Source organism: Barbatula barbatula (genome assembly GCF_947034865.1).
Source record: "Barbatula barbatula genome assembly, chromosome: 11".
In the NCBI taxonomy this organism is placed as follows: Eukaryota; Metazoa; Chordata; class Actinopteri; order Cypriniformes; family Nemacheilidae; genus Barbatula; species Barbatula barbatula.
In genome coordinates, this window is record NC_136774.1 from 13592848 (window position 1) to 13615655 (window position 22808).

Here is a 22808-nt window from a genome sequence, read left to right on the forward strand (position 1 = left end):
AATGCATGGTATAATTGGTATAATTTATTGCAATAGAAGTTTAATGTGTTTCATAAAGTATAAGTTGATTTTATAAATAAATTTTTTTATGGCATTTTTTGTTAAGGTGAATAAAAGACTATTTTCCCTATGCACTCATATTCAAGGATCTCAAAATCTCGTCTCGTGAGATAAGTGTCTCGTCACACCCCTAGTCTACGCAAAATAACACATGTAGGATCTATGTTGCCACACTTTCGGCACAGTTTTCTCAGAAAGTTTGTGCACTATCAAATTTATTATTCAATCCGACAAGGGCAATAGATTTGAACTGAAAAAATATTTCAAAGGCAATACATTTTTTAAAGCGACATAAATGCTTTAATCCAACGAAAACCGCACTAGTCCCGTTTTTCCTCAATGGGACTAACAGACCTGGATAATGCATCTGAAGCTTAACTTTATCCAGCATGTACATTTTAATCCAGCAAACCCTATATGTGACACACTTGCACCACAACACATGTGATATTAATAATATTTGATTACCCATGCATCATCAGTGAAATACGTTTTATTTAGAGGTCCGTTTGGGGATTTATTAGGTCTTAAGAGAATGGCCTCCAAGAACTCCAGCTTGTTCACTTGGGACTGTCCTGCTGAAGTCTGAATGAGGCAGTCCAAACAGGCTGTAATTCTTATTGCATAAGTCTCATTCCCAGGACAGAACACTGCAGTTATGATAAATAGCTTTAGAGAAAGACATTTTCCACAAACGGAACAAAGAGAAAGCGAAGAAAAATGGCTCGCACTGAAAGAACATCGCTGCACTGGATCAAACACTGGATACCTTAAAGGAGTACTTCACCTTCAAAATGAAAAATCTGTCATCATTTACACGGCCTCTTGTCGTTTCAAACCTGTAAGACTTTCTTTCTTCTGCAGAAAACAAAAGACGATATTTAGAAAAATGTCACAGAACAGCACAGCCCCCCATACAATTCTACAACTGAATGGGTGGCTGTTTACAACGTTCTTCAAAATATCAAAATATATAAGAAAGAAAGTCTTACAGGTTTAAAATTGCAAGAGAGCGTGCAAATGATGACAGAATTTTCAATTCGAAGGTGAACTACTACTTTAGCATCTACAAGCTCCTGGTTGTTATTAACCTCATTTGTCAGGGGGGGGGGAAATCACCAATACATAACAGAACAATGTATGTGTAACAATGGCCCTTTAATTTTTGCACAATTCGTTATTTCTATAACACAAGTTGACCCCAATCTATTGAAGACACTTAACATGCGTTTACAACACAAGCTTGCCATAACTGGAGAAGGGCTAAGAAAACTGTCTATGTCTTAAACATTTATAAAATACCAGACTAGACAGTATTATGGGGCGTTTTTACGAATGAAAAATAAATGCCAAGGTTGGCAGCACATTGGGTTTGGCTGAACGACATGTACCGTTATCTAGCACATGAATAACATATCACCTCCGTTAAATAAGAGTCAATTCAGGGGTAACTTATACCATCTTAGTCCGTCAGTAATAATTATGAAACATTAAAACATGACCCGTTGTTTATTTCTACGAGGGGTAAAAACTGAAAAGTACCTAACTAAATATTACGCTTGATTGACGGATTATTATGGTGTTGACATGATCCATGAAGGTCTGACTTCCTACTGCGGTAAAGTTGGTTTCATATTCGCACATTCGGACTTCCGCGTTCAAAAGATCAGTAAGTATTTGTGTAAAAATGTTACTTACAATTTATTTTCATTTCAGAGCATTGGGGGCACAAGAAGAAAACAATGTATCTGCGAAAGTCGATGTTTTGAAAAGACCAAAAACACGTTCATGTCTATGGAATGATGTGACGTCTCACAATCATAGGGGCCGTCTACAAAGTGCCAAGTTCGGCTGCTTTTTGCAAAACAGAATACCTAGTAAAATTACAATGTGCTTGTTTAAGTTCCTCGTGAATTATAATCGTGCTATTTACATTTCTCCAAATGCATAGCATATGTTCACACCTCATGTAAAAAATAAATTTTGAACATTTTCCATTACGGTTTCTCTTGTCATAATTTATGTATTATTTGCAAAAAAGAACAAGTTCTTTTGTAAATGTAAGCGCTACAAATTTGAGTCACTGATTGCAGGACTAACCATAAAATAGAGGTAACTGTTTATGGAGTAGCTGTTGTCATATTGACAGGATTTTTATATTGAATAATGTAATATCTGTGGGGATAGTTTTACGGAAGTAATCTCATACAATGTATGTGATTCAATACTATTTAGAAATGATCCAAACACTACAGTCATGTGTGGATACTCAATGATGTGCATCAGTTGTGTCCTAGAGAAAATAAACTGCTGTATTGTGCATATGTTCATGTGTCAGTCTATATTAACTCTCGAAAATGATTGTGCTATGGTACACTAAACTAAAAGTGTATGAACAACAGTTCTTTTAATGACAGAATTAGCCCTATGAAACAGTATATTTGTGTTATAGTAAAAACCTATCATTTGAAGATGCGGTCCATGTTATGTACATAAGTAGATCACATGTACTGGACAACTACATTCTATATACTCTTTTCATAAGGCACTGGGAGTAGCATGACCAAATCACATGGTACGTCATGTCAAAAAGGTTCTCGACACCTGAACTATGTGTAGACCTGTCCCGTTCTTTCAAAATACTTCAAATATAATTTTGATTTCTTAAGGTGTATCTAATTTCATGCGCCACATCCCCAAGACACTTGACCAACGTTGTGTGGTCTTGACTCATGAGGCTGTCACTTTTCTGTAAAAGTTTGTAAGGATAATATTTTCTTTGTCTTTCACTTGTTGAAAAAAGTATAACAGAACTCATGCATGGCAGACTTATTAGTCAGAACGAGCTATGAGGTCGTAGCTGTAATAAAAACAAATACTGTTATTGAATCATAACTTTTTCTTTTGTGATATTTGTACATTCAACCCTGTATCTGCCTAATGTGTCATGAATAGCTAGGGCAGAACCCAGTCATGGACAGCAGATGAGCTGAATAAACTTCTTTAATAGTAAAAAAAAACACGGTGGGGAAAATACTTCTTACTAATTAAACAAACAATTGAAAACTCAAAACAAAGACTTCCCACGAGGGGGTGAACACAAATCAAAAACTTTGAAAAACACTGAATCTTTGATATAAGCAAGGGCAAGGCAAAAACAGGACAACCAGACATGTTGCATAATCAAAGAATTTACAACAGGATTGAAAACACAAGGGATTAAATAGGGGAAACAAACAAGAGATAATGACAATGGCCAGGTACAGGTGCAGGGAACACTAACAGAAGAAAGGCGGGAAAAGAAGGGCCGGGGCTAAGAGACGAGACAGGTGTCACAAATAACGTAACAAACACAAAAACATGGTTCCGTCACAACCGTGTCCACAAAACTAAAAGGAATGGTGGATGGATGGACACACAGAGTCTTATGTGCATCTATTTCACTGTTGCCTATAAAGCTGTAGCCTACAATGGGGAGATTTAAAAAGGGACAAAAGCTTAAAAGATTGAATCTGTGGGAAGCAGCAGGAGGAATCGAAAATGTTGTGAAAGAGTTTCAACAAGCCGACATTTTGAACAGAAATCCGGCATATTCCTCAGAAGTGTGGTCAGAACTGTCCCTTGTTTTGTTTCATGATGACAATCCAAAGAACCGTCACTGGCTATGGGTTATCTGGAGATATAACCGCAATGGCCTGAGACACCAAATACATCAGACAGCAGAAAGCCAGGTGATGATTCAGGATGTTACTAAAGAAGGAACAGATGAAGTAAGCCCAGAAAATGAAGGTAAGATTTTTTTTGCTATATCCGAGCAGCAGGTTTGACTTGAGAAAGTGTCCTTTATATGAGCCTCATTATATTCAGAAAACTCCAACTCAAAATGACCAAAGGCAAAATTTTAAATGCCTTTAAACAGCAGATGTATGGAAATATAGGTTATATGTGACAAAGTGAACACAGTATATTTTTTTTAATTAAATGATGTGTCATACATATATAGCTTACAATAGTGAAGTGTTGAAATGTTCATTATCTATCATTTATATTTATTATCTATCATAGGTGTGGAAGTGTTATATGTGGAAACCCAGTGTGATGCGGAAACCCAGTGTGATGCAAAGATTATACAAAGGGAGATAGATGTCACACATATGGAAACAGACAAAGATTCATATGCAACAGACCAGGAAGCCAACACTAACTCTGAGGAAGCAGACAGAGACTCAGATGCAACAGACCAAGAGGCCAAACCTAAATCAGAAGGAACAGACAAAGATTTAGATGCAACAGACCAAGAAGCCAACAGTGACTCTGAGTGTATGCCTAAAGCCTTTGAGGTAGAAGAGGGGGAGCCTGACCAGAATGTTTTGAGAAAATGTCCAAAGGTGAAAGACACATTTTATGTTTCAATGGTGAGGAAGTTGTGGAATCATATAAAACCAATCAAAGGGAGCACTAAATTACAACCACCTTGGACGCAGTATCTGTACAACAGCTTTGAAAAAGTAAACCCATGCTGTACATTGGCGTTTAAATATCACCATGTCAAGGGTCCTCACAGCAGAAAGAAAAACCTTTGTTATTTGCGCTCTGAGGCAGTCTGCACATTTCCTTCCTGCCCAGCAAAATACACATTCAAATTGGTAAAAGAACCTGTGTCAGAGGAGGAAAATGTAAAATTTCTTGTCCGTCGGACTGGAGATATACTTCACAAACTTTCAGAGAGTAAGAGAAGACATACAACCTACCTAAAAAGAGGAAAAATAGCAAAGGGTTTAGGGCAGGGACCAAGTCATTTATTTTACAAAAGCCTTCAATCAACACCAAAGGAGCAACTTCTGGCTGGAAACATGACTGAATGTCCAAACAAAAATGTGTTGAAATCAATAGGCTATGAAATGAGAAAAATGGAAAACATGCACACAGACATGCTAATTGAGATATCGGTCTTGCAAAAAGTACTCAAAGAATGTGACACCAAGTACTACAAGACACCAGGCTACATACAGCACTTTTGTTTTGATCCGTTTAATGTGCATTTGTACAGTGAGCTTGGTATCAGCATTCTTGTGCAACATTTGCGAGGCAGGGTTCCAGTGTCGCTCTATCTTGATGCCACTGGGGGAGTTGTGACAAAGATTCCTGAGCAGCCAAAGCGTGTGTTGTACTACGCAATTGTTCTTCCAGGAAAGGGTCAAGATGCGCCCCCACTTCCTATTTGTGAAATGCTATCTAATGATCACACGGTACCAACAATCTCATTTTGGCTCATGCAACTCAACACACAACTGTCAAAATACACGCATGTGCCTATTCATCAGGTCGAATGTGACTACAGCTGGGCTTTAATACAAAGTGTAATGCATGCGCTGAACAAAGAGCACATTGTCTCTTACCTCAACCGAGTATATGAGTTGTGCATGGGGAAAAAGTCATGGCATGACATCAAGTCATGTACTGTCCTGCACCTATGCTCTGCGCACATTTTGAAAGCTGTCAGACAGGCAATCTGTAAGCAAACAGGTGACAAAGGACTGCGAGACTTTGCAACTTTTGCTTTTGCCAGACTGCAAAATGCAAGCTCCATGGCTGAATCAGGAACAGTGTTCCGTGCATTATGTACCCTGCTCACAACAAAACAAAACACGAGTAGTGTAACTGACAGTCTGATCACCTTACACAGTATAATATCAAAATCCACAGATGTTTACATTGATGATCCCAACCCAGCTGAAGTCTGTGCACTGTTGGAAGGTGAAGACAGAAAACATGTTACAAGCATCACAGGCCGATCACCATTTACTGTTTTTTTTCAGCGGATCAAAAAAGAAGTGAATGACCAAGTGGCAAATGAAACATACTTTGCAAAAGAAGACAACCCATACTTTTGTCCTGGCATCATCACTTTTCTCTTTGACACCTACCTGGGCATTTTTCCTCTGTGGAGTGGCTTGCTATTGGGAGACCTTAGGAGGTATGACTCACAGGAACAAGACATAATGAAAACAATCAAACCACTTCAAACACGAGATACCAACTGTCATGTAGAAAAGTGGTTTGGAATCGTTAAACATTCCATAATGCTTAACAACAAAAAGGTCAGACCAGGAAGATTCATAAGGACAATGTTTCAGTCTCTGCAAGGAAGGTACACAGAGCACATCATGAAGCAAAACCTTCCTCAAGCACTACTAATGAAACCTGTCCTACCAAAGAACCTTGAACATTCCCAAGAAACTTGGATGAAGAAGAATAAAGAACGTATTTCAGCCACAAGATCAAAATACTTCTCTGTTCCTAGTAACATACCTGGTCCTCAGAAAAAAAGAACAACAATCCCCAATTATGTGACAGATTGCAAGAAGAGTCCAATACCCATGTCACAATGTGAAAGTGATGGAGAAGTTTTAGAGCCTATGGATCTTTGTACAAAGGATGTCTCTGTCGATCAAGAGGTAATGTGGTAATAGAAAACTGTCTCCCAAATATTTATTTAAATAAGATTTGTATATATTTTAAGTAATATTTCACAATAGGTTTTTGCATTTACTTCACTCTCTTTGCCCTGTATACATTTTTCATGGTATACTAAACACAAAAGTAGACATTTTGCACAGACATTGTAACACATTCATTTTGGGTCAACAATGACTTCCAAACAAAATACACACAAAATACTACGAAAGCCAACGGTGCCCCAAAACTGTTTATGTATTTTATTAAAAACTAATACTAATATTAAACGTTTCAAATCTTAGTCAAATATTCGTTTAATGTATTGCTTTCTGATCATTGCAGGTTAATATGCTATGGAAAGCGCCATCCACAGAGTTGTTGGTAGCCATTGTCAAGTGTCCCAGACAGAATCTGGAGTTCATGTTACATCACAACGAATTCTTAACACTGAGGCCAAATGAATGGTTACATGGAGAGGTAATCCGATCATTGGAAATACATGCAAAATTGTCTATTAAACAACTTGAAAAGTAGTATGCAAATAACTGAGTAGTTTAAATGACTTGGGCTGCGTTTCCAGATAACGTCTTTTAGCGCGCTACTAAGACTCCAGTTATACCTTTTCTAGGCGTGTTACCCGAACTATACCTGATGAGGTAACTTTGTTTCGTGCCACGTTACCAGGTGCTGTCCATGGCGGTGGTGCTGAATGAACGGATATTGATCGTTCGACAATCAATCATTCACTCTATACAGGGACTGCTTCACTGCGTTATGTGAGGTAGTGGCGTTCTTTTTAAAATAAGCACTTTAGAAATAGTTGAGGTTGCATTTATTTTGACTCATAGGATTAAATGGCCTATTTAATATTTAAAAGGTATGCAATGAGATAGCCTTCCTTTGATTATACCTGTTTTTGGGAACCCCTTATTTATATTCTAATAACATATGTTGCTATAGTGTCATTATTTTAATCTATAGCGCAGAACGCGGCACCTGTATAATAAAAAATCGCAACATTTAAAGGGGCTACGTTGAGTTTGTCTTGACAAAGTTAAACCAACAAGATCAAAAGCTGCTGAAATTGCTGCCATGGCCGGTTAAATTTATAATTGCAGCATAAATTGTAGCCATGTTTTCACGGATTAAATGCACTAATGCTCTGCGGATGGGGCCGTCTCTTGGTGTATCGCTGCAGTTTGACTAAACTTTATACCACAATCTTTCACTTTAAATATACTCCAAATTGTTTGCCACTGAAGCACCTTATTAAGATAATAGAACTAAAAAGCTCCAGAGTAAAGACAGTTATATTATTGGCATGAAAACACGTCAATTTAAGGTTTTTTTAACCTGGTATAGACTGCGATGTAAAGAAGCTTTTTTTCCCAAAGTGGCCTCTAGCATGGTGATTTTTTTTAACAGTGATAAGGTACAGCTAAGAGCGCCCCAGACCAACCTTCTGAACGTGTGACTTACAGAAGGTAGGCCTATACTTAACTAAGAATGTTTCAGGAAACACAGGTATAATTTAAGAACGACAAAGCGAAGAAGGTTTCTGGAAACGCGGCCCTGATTACTTGTAAAACCTTTAGAATGTTTTTTCATCATGTTTCAGACAATTGATTGCTACCTTCGAGTTTTGCTTAATAAGAAGGGGGCAAATGTGTTCCAGTTAAACCATTACACTACGCATACGATATTACACGATACAAGGGAGCGGATGGCACGGCAAGGACTGCGAAAAGTGGGTTGATACATTTGCCTCTCATCTTAACTAATAGGATGTACAGTGCACATTCAGTATTACTTTTTCTACAGGTAAACTTTGACCAATATGATGGGGTCATCGCTGCTGTAAATCGCAACAATGTCCATTGGCAGTTAGTGGTAAGTGAAACAGAGAAAATAACAAATTTTTACTAATGGACAACTTCATAACAATTACGTTTAAAAAAATCACATACAAATTCATACATGTTAAAGTTAAGGTGTTGACTGTGTTGTCATTGTAGTATCTACATGCAAAAAGCCACAGAATCTTTCTGCTAGACTCTCAAACTACCACTAAGGAACAGGAGGATGCCACAAACGCTTGTGAAAAATTTGGGTATTTATAGGTTTTACATAACTGCACGTGTCAGTGATGTATGATGTCAATAGTATATTCCTACATTTGATGTTGCTGACCACAGCCATATTGACTGTACTTTCTTAAACCACAGAGATTACTTCAAAATGAGACGCCATCAGTATGGAAAAGAACACTGGGTGGACATCAAGTGGGAACCATGCACAATACCTCATTCATTACAGACAGACAGTCACAGCTGTGGTGTATTTGTAATGATGGTAAAGTGATAGGTTTTATACAGAAACAATGTTGTTATCGTTTTGATTATTAAAATGATTTTATTAATGTTCAATTATGCCTTGTAGATGGCCAAACAGATAGTGGAACACTTTCCACAAATTCCTGACAGCATTACAATAGCAGACAGCAGTGAGATGATGTGCCAATACAGAAATGAAGTGGCCAAACAGATTTTGCAGGAATCAGGTTTGAACGATTTTCCTAGAAAATGTATGTGTCAATTTTTGAAAGAGAGTGCAGAGATAAGTGTTGTGCTCATTATATTTTTTGTAGTCTCAAAAAATGATTACTGCTCTATGTGTGGAGTAAAAGAGCATCGCCAACAGCAAGACTGCGTTTGGGTATGTGTTTTGATGTTTTGTTAATCCTGAAATTGTTCACAGTTGAGTATTTGTGCAAAGTGTCGTGTAGCATACTAATTTTAAGTAAAACCTTAATAAATCCAACAATTTTTTTTGTATTCTCTCAAGATTCAGTGTGATCGATGCCAGAGGTGGTTTCATGTGGACTGCCTGAGGATAGCCGTGCCACCAGAGGAACAAGCATGGTTTTGCAAGATGTGTGAATAAATAATTTTGAAATAAATTATGTAAATCCCCATTAAAGAGCTGTAGTCTGTTCTTTAGGCTCTTAGTAATATTCTACAATTTGTTCTGTATCACTACGACCGTCCTTTCAAAGGCTATTGAAGTCAGTCTTGTTTCTATGGGAAATCCTACACAAAATGTCAGCACTAATTGTGGGACATTTGATGCATTTAATTATGCAACGAAGAGCTGTAGTCTGTTCTTTAGGCTCTAAATTTTATTCTACAATTTGTTCTGTATCACTACGACCGTCCTTTCAAAGGCTATTGAAGTCAGTCTTGTTTCTATGGGAAATCCTATACAAAATGTCAGCACTAATTGTGGGACATTTGATGCATTTAATTATGCGACGAAGAGCTGAAGTCTGTTCTTTAGGCTCTTAGTAATATTCTACAAATTGTTCTGTATCACTACGACCGTCCTTTCAAAGGCTATTGAAGTCAGTCTTGTTTCTATGGGAACTCCTATACAAAATGTCAGCACTAATTGTGGGACATTTGATGCATTTAATTATGCAACGAAGAGCTGTAGTCTGTTCTTTAGGCTCTAAATTTTATTCTACAATTTGTTCTGTATCACTACGACCGTCCTTTCAAAGGCTATTGAAGTCAGTCTTGTTTCTATGGGAAATCCTATACAAAATGTCAGCACTAATTGTGGGACATTTTATGCATTTAATTATGCAACGAAGAGCTGTAGTCTGTTCTTTAGGCTCTAAATTTTATTCTACAATTTGTTCTGTATCACTATGACCGTCCTTTCAAAGGCTATTGAAGTCAGTCTTGTTTCTATGGGAAATCCTATACAAAATGTCAGCACTAATTGTGGGACATTTGATGCATTTAATTATGCAACGAAGAGCTGTAGTCTGTTCTTTAGGCTCTAAATGTTATTCTACAATTTGTTCTGTATCACTACGACCGTCCTTTCAAAGGCTATTGAAGTCAGTCTTGTTTCTATGGGAAATCCTACACAAAATGTCAGCACTAATTGTGGGACATTTGATGCATTTAATTATGCAACGAAGAGCTGTAGTCTGTTCTTTAGGCTCTAAATTTTATTCTACAATTTGTTCTGTATCACTACGACCGTCCTTTCAAAGGCTATTGAAGTCAGTCTTGTTTCTATGGGAAATCCTATACAAAATGTCAGCACTAATTGTGGGACATTTGATGCATTTAATTATGCAACGAAGAGCTGTAGTCTGTTCTTTAGGCTCTAAATGTTATTCTACAATTTGTTCTGTATCACTACGACCGTCCTTTCAAAGGCTATTGAAGTCAGTCTTGTTTCTATGGGAAATCCTACACAAAATGTCAGCACTAATTGTGGGACATTTGATGCATTTAATTATGCAACGAAGAGCTGTAGTCTGTTCTTTAGGCTCTAAATTTTATTCTACAATTTGTTCTGTATCACTACGACCGTCCTTTCAAAGGCTATTGAAGTCAGTCTTGTTTCTATGGGAAATCCTATACAAAATGTCAGCACTAATTGTGGGACATTTGATGCATTTAATTATGCAACGAAGAGCTGTAGTCTGTTCTTTAGGCTCTAAATTTTATTCTACAATTTGTTCTGTATCACTACGACCGTCCTTTCAAAGGCTATTGAAGTCAGTCTTGTTTCTATGGGAAATCCTATACAAAATGTCAGCACTAATTGTGGGACATTTGATGCATTTAATTATGCAACGAAGAGCTGTAGTCTGTTCTTTAGGCTCTAAATTTTATTCTACAATTTGTTCTGTATCACTACGACCGTCCTTTCAAAGGCTATTGAAGTCAGTCTTGTTTCTATGGGAAATCCTATACAAAATGTCAGCACTAATTGTGGGACATTTGATGCATTTAATTATGCAACGAAGAGCTGAAGTCTGTTCTTTAGGCTCTTAGTAATATTCTACAAATTGTTCTGTATCACTACGACCGTCCTTTCAAAGGCTATTGAAGTCAGTCTTGTTTCTATGGGAACTCCTATACAAAATGTCAGCACTAATTGTGGGACATTTGATGCATTTAATTATGCAACGAAGAGCTGTAGTCTGTTCTTTAGGCTCTAAATTTTATTCTACAATTTGTTCTGTATCACTACGACCGTCCTTTCAAAGGCTATTGAAGTCAGTCTTGTTTCTATGGGAAATCCTATACAAAATGTCAGCACTAATTGTGGGACATTTGATGCATTTAATTATGCAACGAAGAGCTGTAGTCTGTTCTTTAGGCTCTAAATTTTATTCTACAATTTGTTCTGTATCACTACGACCGTCCTTTCAAAGGCTATTGAAGTCAGTCTTGTTTCTATGGGAAATCCTACACAAAATGTCAGCACTAATTGTGGGACATTTGATGCATTTAATTATGCAACGAAGAGCTGTAGTCTGTTCTTTAGGCTCTTAGTAATATTCTGCAACTTGTTCTGTATCACTACGACCGTCCTTTCAAAGGCTATTGAAGTCAGTCTTGTTTCTATGGGAAATCCTACACAAAATGTCAGCACTAAGTGTGGGACATTTGATGCATTTAATTATGCAACGAAGAGCTGTAGTCTGTTCTTTAGGCTCTTAGTAATATTCTACAACTTGTTCTGTATCACTACGACCGTCCTTTCAAAGGCTATTGAAGTCAGTCTTGTTTCTATGGGAAATCCTATACAAAATGTCAGCACTAATTGTGGGACATTTGATGCATTTAATTATGCAACGAAGAGCTGAAGTCTGTTCTTTAGGCTCTTAGTAATATTCTACAACTTGTTCTGTATCACTACGACCGTCCTTTCAAAGGCTATTGAAGTCAGTCTTGTTTCTATGGGAAATCCTACACAAAATGTCAGCACTAAGTGTGGGACATTTGATGCATTTAATTATGCAACGAAGAGCTGTAGTCTGTTCTTTAGGCTCTTAGTAATATTCTACAATTTGTTCTGTATCACTACGACCGTCCTTTCAAAGGCTATTGAAGTCAGTCTTGTTTCTATGGGAAATCCTATACAAAATGTCAGCACTAATTGTGGGACATTTGATGCATTTAATTATGCAACGAAGAGCTGAAGTCTGTTCTTTAGGCTCTAAATTTTATTCTACAATTTGTTCTGTATCACTACGACCGTCCTTTCAAAGGCTATTGAAGTCAGTCTTGTTTCTATGGGAAATCCTACACAAAATGTCAGCACTAATTGTGGGACATTTGATGCATTTAATTATGCAACGAAGAGCTGAAGTCTGTTCTTTAGGCTCTTAGTAATATTCTACAAATTGTTCTGTATCACTACGACCGTCCTTTCAAAGGCTATTGAAGTCAGTCTTGTTTCTATGGGAACTCCTATACAAAATGTCAGCACTAATTGTGGGACATTTGATGCATTTAATTATGCAACGAAGAGCTGTAGTCTGTTCTTTAGGCTCTAAATTTTATTCTACAATTTGTTCTGTATCACTACGACCGTCCTTTCAAAGGCTATTGAAGTCAGTCTTTTTTCTATGGGAAATCCTACACAAAATGTCAACACTAATTGTGGGACATTTGATGCATTTAATTATGCAACGAAGAGCTGTAGTCTGTTCTTTAGGCTCTAAATTTTATTCTACAATTTGTTCTGTATCACTACGACCGTCCTTTCAAAGGCTATTGAAGTCAGTCTTGTTTCTATGGGAAATCCTATACAAAATGTCAGCACTAATTGTGGGACATTTGATGCATTTAATTATGCAACGAAGAGCTGTAGTCTGTTCTTTAGGCTCTAAATTTTATTCTACAATTTGTTCTGTATCACTACGACCGTCCTTTCAAAGGCTATTGAAGTCAGTCTTTTTTCTATGGGAAATCCTACACAAAATGTCAACACTAATTGTGGGACATTTGATGCATTTAATTATGCAACGAAGAGCTGTAGTCTGTTCTTTAGGCTCTTAGTAATATTCTACAACTTGTTCTGTATCACTACGACCTTACTTTCATAGGCAATTGAAGTTTTTAAAAATCAATGGAGAAACCCATATAAAGTAACAGTGGTATATGACATCTGAGTAAAAATGTATTCATTGAAGAGTTTTAGTATATACTATAGAGAAAAATTTATATTTCTGACTTGTAGTGAGGCAGTCAGTCCTTTATTTTTAACCTTTTTAACTGGATGATGTGTTATTGAGGAAACCAAGAGAACAGTTTGCTAGAGGAAATGGAATATCTGATCATTTTTTTATCAAACATTTTGAAGAAATTTGTTAGTGAAGTGTTTGCTCTAATAAACATCCTGTTGGATGTCATGTAAGAAATAGGCGAGTAATAAGATGGGTTTAGGGCCATGGACAGTGAAAGTTAATTTAATTGCAAACATCATTTAAATTAAAATACAGTGAGAGATTAATGTTACATAAAAGCAAAACAGGAAAGGATTACAACAGTACATCAAGTCTTTTCAATAAACACACAGAGAACACTGACTTATACACATATTATAATGATCACAACACTCTTTATCACACTTTAAACTAAATAAACAGATGTGACTGTAGTCTGTTTTGATGAGTCCAAATGGGGATTTCCAACTTGTTTTAGAGCAGTCAGTCTCTTCTTTCTAAAACTATTGAACAGAATCATGTGTTTTTATAAAAAACAACAGACCAAAATATATTTTTCATGCTAATTTATTGTTGCTAAATGAATGTATACATAAATACAATAGATAACAAATCAAAGCGATAGTTGCTTGTAGACCAGGTGTGAGTAAAAATGCTTTTAATATAATAACGTTTGCAGACAACTAAAATAATTAACACTTTGTAGACCATCCCTAGATGTTTCACGCCCCCTAGTCTGATATTCGATGGACATTCGCATTCGGTAGGACATTAAACTAATGTTTGCGCTTTTTTGATCGATTTTGCAGAATGTATTTGGTTGTCATAAATGTCAGTGATTATAATTTGCAAATATTAATCTTGATGCACATATAATTACAAAGCTATTGAACGCGCAAGTCCGAATGTGCGAATATGAAACCAACTTTACCGCAGTTGACTTCCTGCTAGCTGTAACCAGCATTGCTACAAAACTGACAAGTTTCACGACTTAGCAACATCATATCTGACCAATCACAAGTCAACTAAACCGCTCTGTGACCTCTACGATCAAAGCTGTGGTGTTGGCTTTGCGTTAAACATGCGTTTAAGTTTAGAGGCTAACCGCTAATGCTAACAGGATGTGCTAGTTGAAGAAGATACGGGATGGGATAAATGTCGTTTATTACCTTGACTCCCTCCTTTCGGTCTGTTTAAGCGCTTGTCAGGGTAGACGGTCTTCTTGGTAATGTTAAGGTGTAAACAACAGCTGGTATTCCGAGATTTAATCGTATGTGGCATCGTTTCTAAGTGGCAGATAGCCGTCTCATGCTACACTGACTACTGGCCACTGCCTGAGCGCAGCGCATTGACAGACTAGAGCGCGCGCGCGCACACACGCACCTTTTCTACGCCCGCCTACCACATGTGTGTCCATTGTATCGTTTAAACACGTTGCTTTCTGTTTAATACTACAGTGCAACGTTGTATTTCTTGAACACAGTTGGCATGTCCCTGCTTTGGAGACAGATACAATGCAAAGTAGGTAGGGTACAATAAAAACCATTGCAAACTTTCGAATGGATAGGGATAATGCGACTCATATAACAATCGTCATCATATCCACCCTCATGTCGTTCAAAACCATTTTTTTCTCTTTCTGTAATGGCCTGAGACAATTACCTTTTTTGTGAACACACAACAATATATTTCGTCTCAGGTTTACAATGAATGTCAATGTTGGCAAATGTTCTCGGTTTCCAACATTCTTCAAAATATCTTATCTTAAGAAAAAAGCATTTTAATGGTAGAGGTGATTTCATCAGAATATTCTTTAAATATAGGACTACCTCAAAATATTACGCGACATGATTAGAATGTATTTATCTGTATTTATCTACAGCAGTCAGAATTCTGAGCTTTGCACACAAAATGGTTTAATTGTCATTAATCTGACCGGTTTCCTTGCCAGTATATACAGCCACTGAATCATTGTGGTTCTCGAGTATTGCTGTGCTTAACCTACTGTATGTCTGGGCAGCAGCATTGACTCTAATAAATGTGACGGTATGAATTAAACATTGATAATATTTCCATGTGGGTCCAATGTTTGCAGACACATTAATATCCTATCCAAACACATAAATCAGTTCTTTAATTAAATGCACTTGATAATGATCCTACAGTTAAACTATAGTGCCTTGCAATTTTAATAATATTGTAATAAAGTAATAAAAGCACAACATGATATCAAAGAATAAACTCTACAAATCCTCAAGTGAAGTAAAGCCATATTGAACCCAAAGTCTAACAGATTTTTAATCAACTTCAACTTTATTAATAATCTACTACTGTACAGAAGCATATAGTATTATTGCCATACTTAATGCAGCATGTCTGCTAAGCAAACATTTTGATGTTTTAATATTGTCCAGTAGAATATGCTTCAGCAGTAGCTCTCCTTTCTGAGAAATGTTTCATGTACTTGTCTATACATCAGATAAACAGACATAACAGTCACAATTGCTCTGCGAAAACATAACTCAATCCAAACCACTTATACAGAAAATTTTTCTTATGATGTTTTCTTATGGCAGCCGAGCCAAACATTTCTTCATCTGTACAGTAGGTAATGAACCAAATAAAAAACTAGAGAATTTGTTATAGGTGTAATTCCTCTAGGTCTGCATTAACAAAGATGAAATACTATAAAATACACTTTACCTAAATAACTGCATGTGCAAGATTTGAGAACGATTTTGAAAGCAATGATCTTCAGTTAGAGGAATGACCGGAAGAAAGTTCCACACTATATAGGAAATCCACAAAACAAAAGGAAATCTCAGAGAGAAATGTAAAAGAAAGATAAGTCATATACAAATCAACATGCCTGCATGTTACACAATATCCTAATAATACACGATCTTCCCATATGCAACACAAAACAAATCAGCAGCTGTATATAAGCTTTCTTACAATAAACTGAACAATGTACATAAACGTAACAGGGCAATGTATTGGCACAGTTCTGGGCCACAAAGTGCTTCCAAATGATTAACAAAAAAAGTCATATTCGCCTCTGTAAATATATTGACTTAAATTATTTAGAAGAAATAACAATGTTAAATGCTTGAATTATTAAGTTAATTTGTGTTTAGTGAGTTTGTATGAGTGTGAATGTGTACTGAGCGGAGTCTTAAGGAGCACCTACTGTACATATTTGCAGAATTGCCATGACATCACAGTGCAGAAAACCAAGGTTATTGCTTGTGCACAAGACACAGTGTATAGTAACATTATCATCTTTGTGCTGCAGACCTCCTAAATATATTTTTAATATATTAAGTCCAACAGTTACAGCTCAACTTGAAAAATGTGTTAGGCCTTCAAAAGAAAATAGTATATATTATTTTCTATAGGTTTGTGACCTTCTGAATTCTGAAAACATAAAATTAAGACCCACAAGGGTACAGTATGCATTCTGCAGCTTTTCCTTATATAGTCTCAATGATACAATATAGATTTATGTGCTTTATATAACACTAAACAAAATAGAATGTGTATTTTGGGAAGGGTCGAGACTATAATTATGCTGTATATGGTTACTTTTCGGTTATGAACCGTTAAAACTGCTTGCTATTTCTCCTTCACAAATGACTGGTGTCGAACATAGACACAAACATTGGTTAAAATCTTACATTTTAATTCCCTGCATGTGTTTTATCCATCAGAGAAGGGCTATATAAATTCGGTCCTCCCCACGATTCACGAGTGTCAGATGTTCCGTAGCTCTCGCCACAGCAGGACATAAATCTTAGGTGAGCTAAATGTCAAATCAAATAAAATGATCATGGAAATCTGGAATGTGCAATACTTTATAAACCCACGTTGCAGAACGAGAACAAGACATTAAAATTAAAAACTAACATTCACTGTCCATAGACCTATGATAAACGGCACTCAAGTTGCGAGCTACCATTCAGATAAGAAACATGGCAATGACAATGAAAACATCTACACCAATTTCATGTTGATTTTAACCTACTTAAGTGCTAAGTCTATGAAAATCTGAGAGGCTTTTCATTCTCCAATGGGTATTTCTATACCTTAATCATAAAAACAAAACAGAATGCTTCTGCTGGGGGTTCACTGGAAACAGTTTTGGCATCCGCTTTAGATTTCAGTTGGTTGTTGGCGAGCTCTAGTGGTCACAAGCTGAAACACTTCTGTCCCAGAGCATTAAAAATCAAAATGCACCATGGCAACCCACTGACAATGTGAGATTCGTCTTTCAAACCCCTTCCCTACACCTCTGTAGAGAAGAGCATACTCTGCCGTTTACTGTCTGGAGTAGGAATCGCTTCCAGCTGTAGGAAATACAGTAATACTTGGACCTACAAGAAATGGAAAGGCGTAAACTCACTACCAAATACAAGCAATACACCAACAAAAACTAAAAAAATACTATTTTTATTTAACTTTCACATTGCTTTCTAGACTAACATGTAGAAAACTAGAATCCTAGTAGTTTACCTGAGACATCACCTCTAGTGACCAGCTGTCACTCATCGAGATAGGCTGCGTGGGATTGGCTGGAATTTTACTGTCCTTCTCAGAGGGGCGGAGGAGGGTGGGACCAAACACAGTGGCGAGATTATGGAAGGACATTTTGTTGACGATCTCATTCTCTGCCACCCTAGGGGAACAGCAAAGAACATTTTAGTTAACAATATTGCAGCTTTTTTAAGAAAACTGTATGTGATGCTTACCCATGCACATAAGGTTTCATATTTAGGAAAAGTTGTTATTCAAATCTCTAACCAAAAAAAGAGCATTGAACCACTAACCTTTTCAAATGATCAAGCAGAAAAAGAAACGTCAACAGGTTGGGTTCAGGTAGCGAGAGCAGTAAATTCAGCATACAGCTTTCCTTCGCCACACTGTCTGACAAAGCTGAGGAGAAGAACAATTATCCTTAACTGTTCAACACTAAAGATTAACTTGTGCAAGAACATCAGGAGAACAACAGACCGATGCCTTCAGTGAAGTTTGGGTAGAGTTCATCAGTGAAGAGCGGCTCTGGAAGCTCTCTAAAATAGAGCTTCAGCGTTCCAGCAATGGCGTTCACGTCCATTTCACTCATCATGACCGACACATCTTTATTGTCTGCGGAGCACAAAGAGATTAGCCACACCTTAACACATCAGTAACAGACACGGTTCTGTGAAGAGCTCAGGTACTCACTAGCATCAAACGCAGCTTTTAGAGCCTGGATGTCTGTGGCCACACCGGAGACACGATAGATGCCTACTTCTTCCATCCCTCTGCGCTCGATCTCCTCTACACACTGTCTCACAATGAGAGGCACTTTGGAGTGCTCACGTCTGACAGTAACACACACACAGGGCTTTGTTAACAAACACTGGCTGGAAATATACTTTGCTCTGTGCTGAATTACATAGATTTATTCTATATTAAAGAGGATTCTATTACTGCGATACATTACAGAAATTATTTTCCTTAAAATAGAAGCTTTAATAAAATGTATTTTCTATTTAAAAATCTAATTCCTGTCTGATATTATTTAAGGAAATATTTTCTATATATTATTATAAGAGCGCAGTATTTAATCCATATGCATTTTTTTACCTTGTAACAGCATTGTATACCTAGAGTCTAATTCCTAAATCAACACTTCTGTTGTTATTGCAGTCCTTTGAGGAAAGCCCTTAGCAAACATCCCTTTGATAATCCTTATTTCCTGTTTCTCAGGAAGAACCTAATGGAGCTGCTTCTGTTTTGCTTTCTTTTTCAGTTTCCTCGTCTTTATTAAAAGGAAGTGTGCCCCCCTAAATAGGGAGCAGCAGTTTTATGACCCTTCAGTGGATGCATGTGGGCCTATCCAGTTTCTGTGTACACCGTGATACGGGAAATACGGCTGGCTGGCGTTTCTCTGTTGAGATATCTAAAATCTGTATCTTTGACTCATGCATAACTGTTTGACAGCATTAAGTGTAACGTCCTTTACAATACAAAAATATGTGATCCCAATTTATTAACCCTGGAACCCTGCAAACTGTTTTTATGTGTACAGATCTGTAGTTTGACTCACTTTGTGACTGCGCTGATTTTGACTCCAAACACCCCGGACTGTTTTCTGGAGGGCATCCTCTTGAGACTGAACTCTCTGCTGTTGAAGCGCATAGACAGCTTGACCTCAATCTGCACAGAGTGATGAACTTCATTACAAAAACATCTCACTAATGAGAACACAACAGCGATCAAATCATCAGAAATATAATCACTGTAAGCTTTGGCCCTCAGCTTAATTTCAAACCACATGATGGAGATAATAATCCATCATTGTGATTCACATGATTGAAGTAGAATCATTACTACTCATTAAAGTATATTTAACTGCATATATATATCGGAACTGACCAATAAGTTACTTTCTGGCAGTTGTTACTTTTATTAGTTATATTGATATACAGTAGGATGCTCCACACTGACCCCATTGTAGCTGATCACTGCCCTCTGCCAGTCTTTGCCCTGCAGCGTTTGAGGATCCAGCTGTGAAAATACAGACAAATGTCAATCGGGAGGTTAATCCTGATCTGAGCGTGATTTACACACACATACAGAGTCACCTGCACGAAATATTTAGAATTACAGATAAATGCCGAATGATGCAGTATTTTAACTGTGATACAACGTGAAAAAATGTGTAAAGTAAAAATCACCCATGTGATCTAAACAGACAGAATAACATTAAGTCCATATGGTCAGTTGTCTGTGTCAATCCAGTCATGGATATTATTGCAATCATCTTGCTTATACTGTACAAGGCTGTCAGTGTTTACCGTGCTTCCAGCAGTCAGTTATTGTTTTAATAACATCATACTCTGGTTTGAAAATAGACCAATCATATTATTGATTTTCCATGCTAGAAGGGGAATCTAATTCAAGTAAAGGGGTGTAAAATACCTGCATTCAAGATTTAAGATCTAGCAATTTTTGCATTTCCAGGGATTCAATATGTGACAACATCCTAATCCTCTGTCAGCAACCCTAGTGCTTCGAAAGGGAGGGGGGAGTGGTGGAGCTGAGGTTGTAATTTGCAATCTCACCACTAGATGCCGCTAAATGTCATACACTAGACCTTCAACCAATTTAATTGACCACCTGCCATAATGTAGAGAGATATTTAACAAATATTTGAGGAATCCTTAAAACTAAACTTAAACCACTAAATAGCCTTTATTCACGTTTTTATTCCCATATTTGAGCCGGCACATTGAACTTTCAGAAATGAAAAAAGCGTAACAAGTGTTGCAAGTAAATAACTGTAAGTGGGCCTTTGAAAAATAAAAAAGTCCTTTAATTCTTTCTGCTTTTCTTGTTAAACACTGAATTGAAAATTCACGGATAATGACAATAATTCTATTTAGGCATTAGAAATACTACTGTGACTAGGGAGTTCACACATACTGCTGGATTGAACATAACAGAAACATACAAAATGATTTTGGTACCACTACCATTAGTTTAGGGCAGTTATGGCACAAACATTACAGTGGGTGGCCTAAACATTTGCCAAGCACTGCATCCTAAGTGGTTTTACAAGTGATTTAAATTTAGATTATATTAAACTGATTTAAATAATCTATCTGCATTTCGCATAATTTACTAAATCAATTGGTTAAATTATTTAGAATAAAAAATAAGAAGTAATGGAAAAACATCGATAACTTATCGAGCACATCCTTGTTCCAGTGACCACACATTTATTAAGTATGTCTGTACTTTTTTACAGACATTGACAACAGTGAACCGCAAGATGTATCCAAAACAAAACAAATAAACCAATACATTGTGTGATATGCATTTACAGCATACAGCAGTGATTACTGTACTCTACTATGTCAATGATACCACACAACGAATACTTCATTTTCATTTCTAATCGGCTGATACTAACATAATACTAATTTAATAATACTAAGGGTCGGGGTGAGGTATTATCCGCATTACCTTCTGTCTGAGGAGAGTATTGCGTACCCTACCCCAGAGTCGAGCCCCAGTGCTGGGATGCCTCCTCGTGCCAGAGTCCACCTCCTCCTCACCCTCCGCCTGTTTCTCCTCTTCACAGATGTTAAAATCCTCTTTATTTACCACTTTACCGTTCACATCCTTATTCATTGTACCATAATGCCGATCACAATTCTGATCTCGAATCGGGTCCTTATTGCCTATCTCTGTTATGTTCTTGAGAGGCTGGTCGACTCTCAACTTCCCTTATTGGACAAAAGCAGCTCTACTCAGGTCCCCCGGGGTTAAGCAAAGATTCAAGTAATAATTTACGTCAAATTCTGATGCTCGGCTGCTGTTCCATGTCATGCTGAAGATTTGCTCTCATGTCAGGCTGTCATCTCTGGGTCAACTGTTGTTGTGAATGTCTCTTCTTGAGTCCACTCACACAGATTCCCTGGCACAGTTTTTCCCACAGATGGAGCACTGGGATTAACTCGGAGAATCTCCTCCCACCCTGATTACAATAGCCGCTCACCGTCCCGCAATCTAAGACAGTTTAAGGGGGCATGTCTCCATTCCTTTATTTTTGTTATCCTGTCCTTAAGGGGTCGTATGCCATGGCTTAAACTAATAAAATCGTCTGTTTTAGATGTAATGCAATGTGTATACACAATTTAAGGATAAAGAACGCTGTATTTTCTACATATCGTGCATCTCCCTAACACCATTGTACTGACAGGTACACCCACCATACTTGCATATACATTTGGCAGTCTTAAGACAAATCATACCACGAACTGACGTAGATTTGTGGAGGTGTGGTTACACGAGGCGTTTCAGGCAGGTCTGGGTGAGCAGTCACTTTTAGATAGAAAGCATCCTTTGTTCCGACACTTTTTTTACATGTCTATAATACATGCATGGGCAATTTATAACACACCAAAGACAAAGAAAAACAGGTATTGACGCCATATGACCCCTTTAAACTTTTTTATCTACTGTTACAAAAGAAAGGAAACAAAGCCTCATGTGATCTTCAATTCGCAAATCCAGACCTCCACTCCCACACCTGTGCTTTTGGGACTCTGTCAGCATGTCGTGTCCCACTTAATCTCCCTCATTTGGAGCTCATCCAGGTCATCCGCAATTCTGATGACAATCCACAGTACATTCCCTCTAATACTTCTCCACCGCAACACCTGAGCGTTTCACTCTGGCCGAACCTATGCTTGTCTTT

General features: G+C 37.3%; 2 protein-coding genes across 2 annotated transcripts in view; both read right to left on the minus strand.

Annotated features, from left to right (window-relative positions):
• Positions 1 to 14918, minus strand: part of specc1la (sperm antigen with calponin homology and coiled-coil domains 1-like a) — a 31190-nt gene extending 16272 nt beyond the window's left edge. The window contains exon 1 of the mRNA XM_079467127.1: positions 14728 to 14918. The gene's annotated coding sequence lies outside the window, so the exon portion shown is untranslated. The remainder of the gene's footprint in view (positions 1 to 14727) is intronic.
• Positions 14919 to 15833: 915 nt separating this feature from the next.
• Positions 15834 to 22808, minus strand: part of LOC306900307 (breakpoint cluster region protein) — a 37676-nt gene continuing 30701 nt past the window's right edge. The window contains exons 17-23 of the mRNA XM_079467126.1: positions 20051 to 20110; positions 19650 to 19759; positions 18782 to 18921; positions 18569 to 18703; positions 18385 to 18490; positions 18071 to 18233; positions 15834 to 17931 (exon numbers count right to left, since the gene is read on the minus strand). Coding sequence (XP_079323252.1) covers positions 17842 to 17931; positions 18071 to 18233; positions 18385 to 18490; positions 18569 to 18703; positions 18782 to 18921; positions 19650 to 19759; positions 20051 to 20110 — 804 coding nt within the window. The 3' untranslated portion in view covers positions 15834 to 17841. The remainder of the gene's footprint in view (positions 17932 to 18070; positions 18234 to 18384; positions 18491 to 18568; positions 18704 to 18781; positions 18922 to 19649; positions 19760 to 20050; positions 20111 to 22808) is intronic.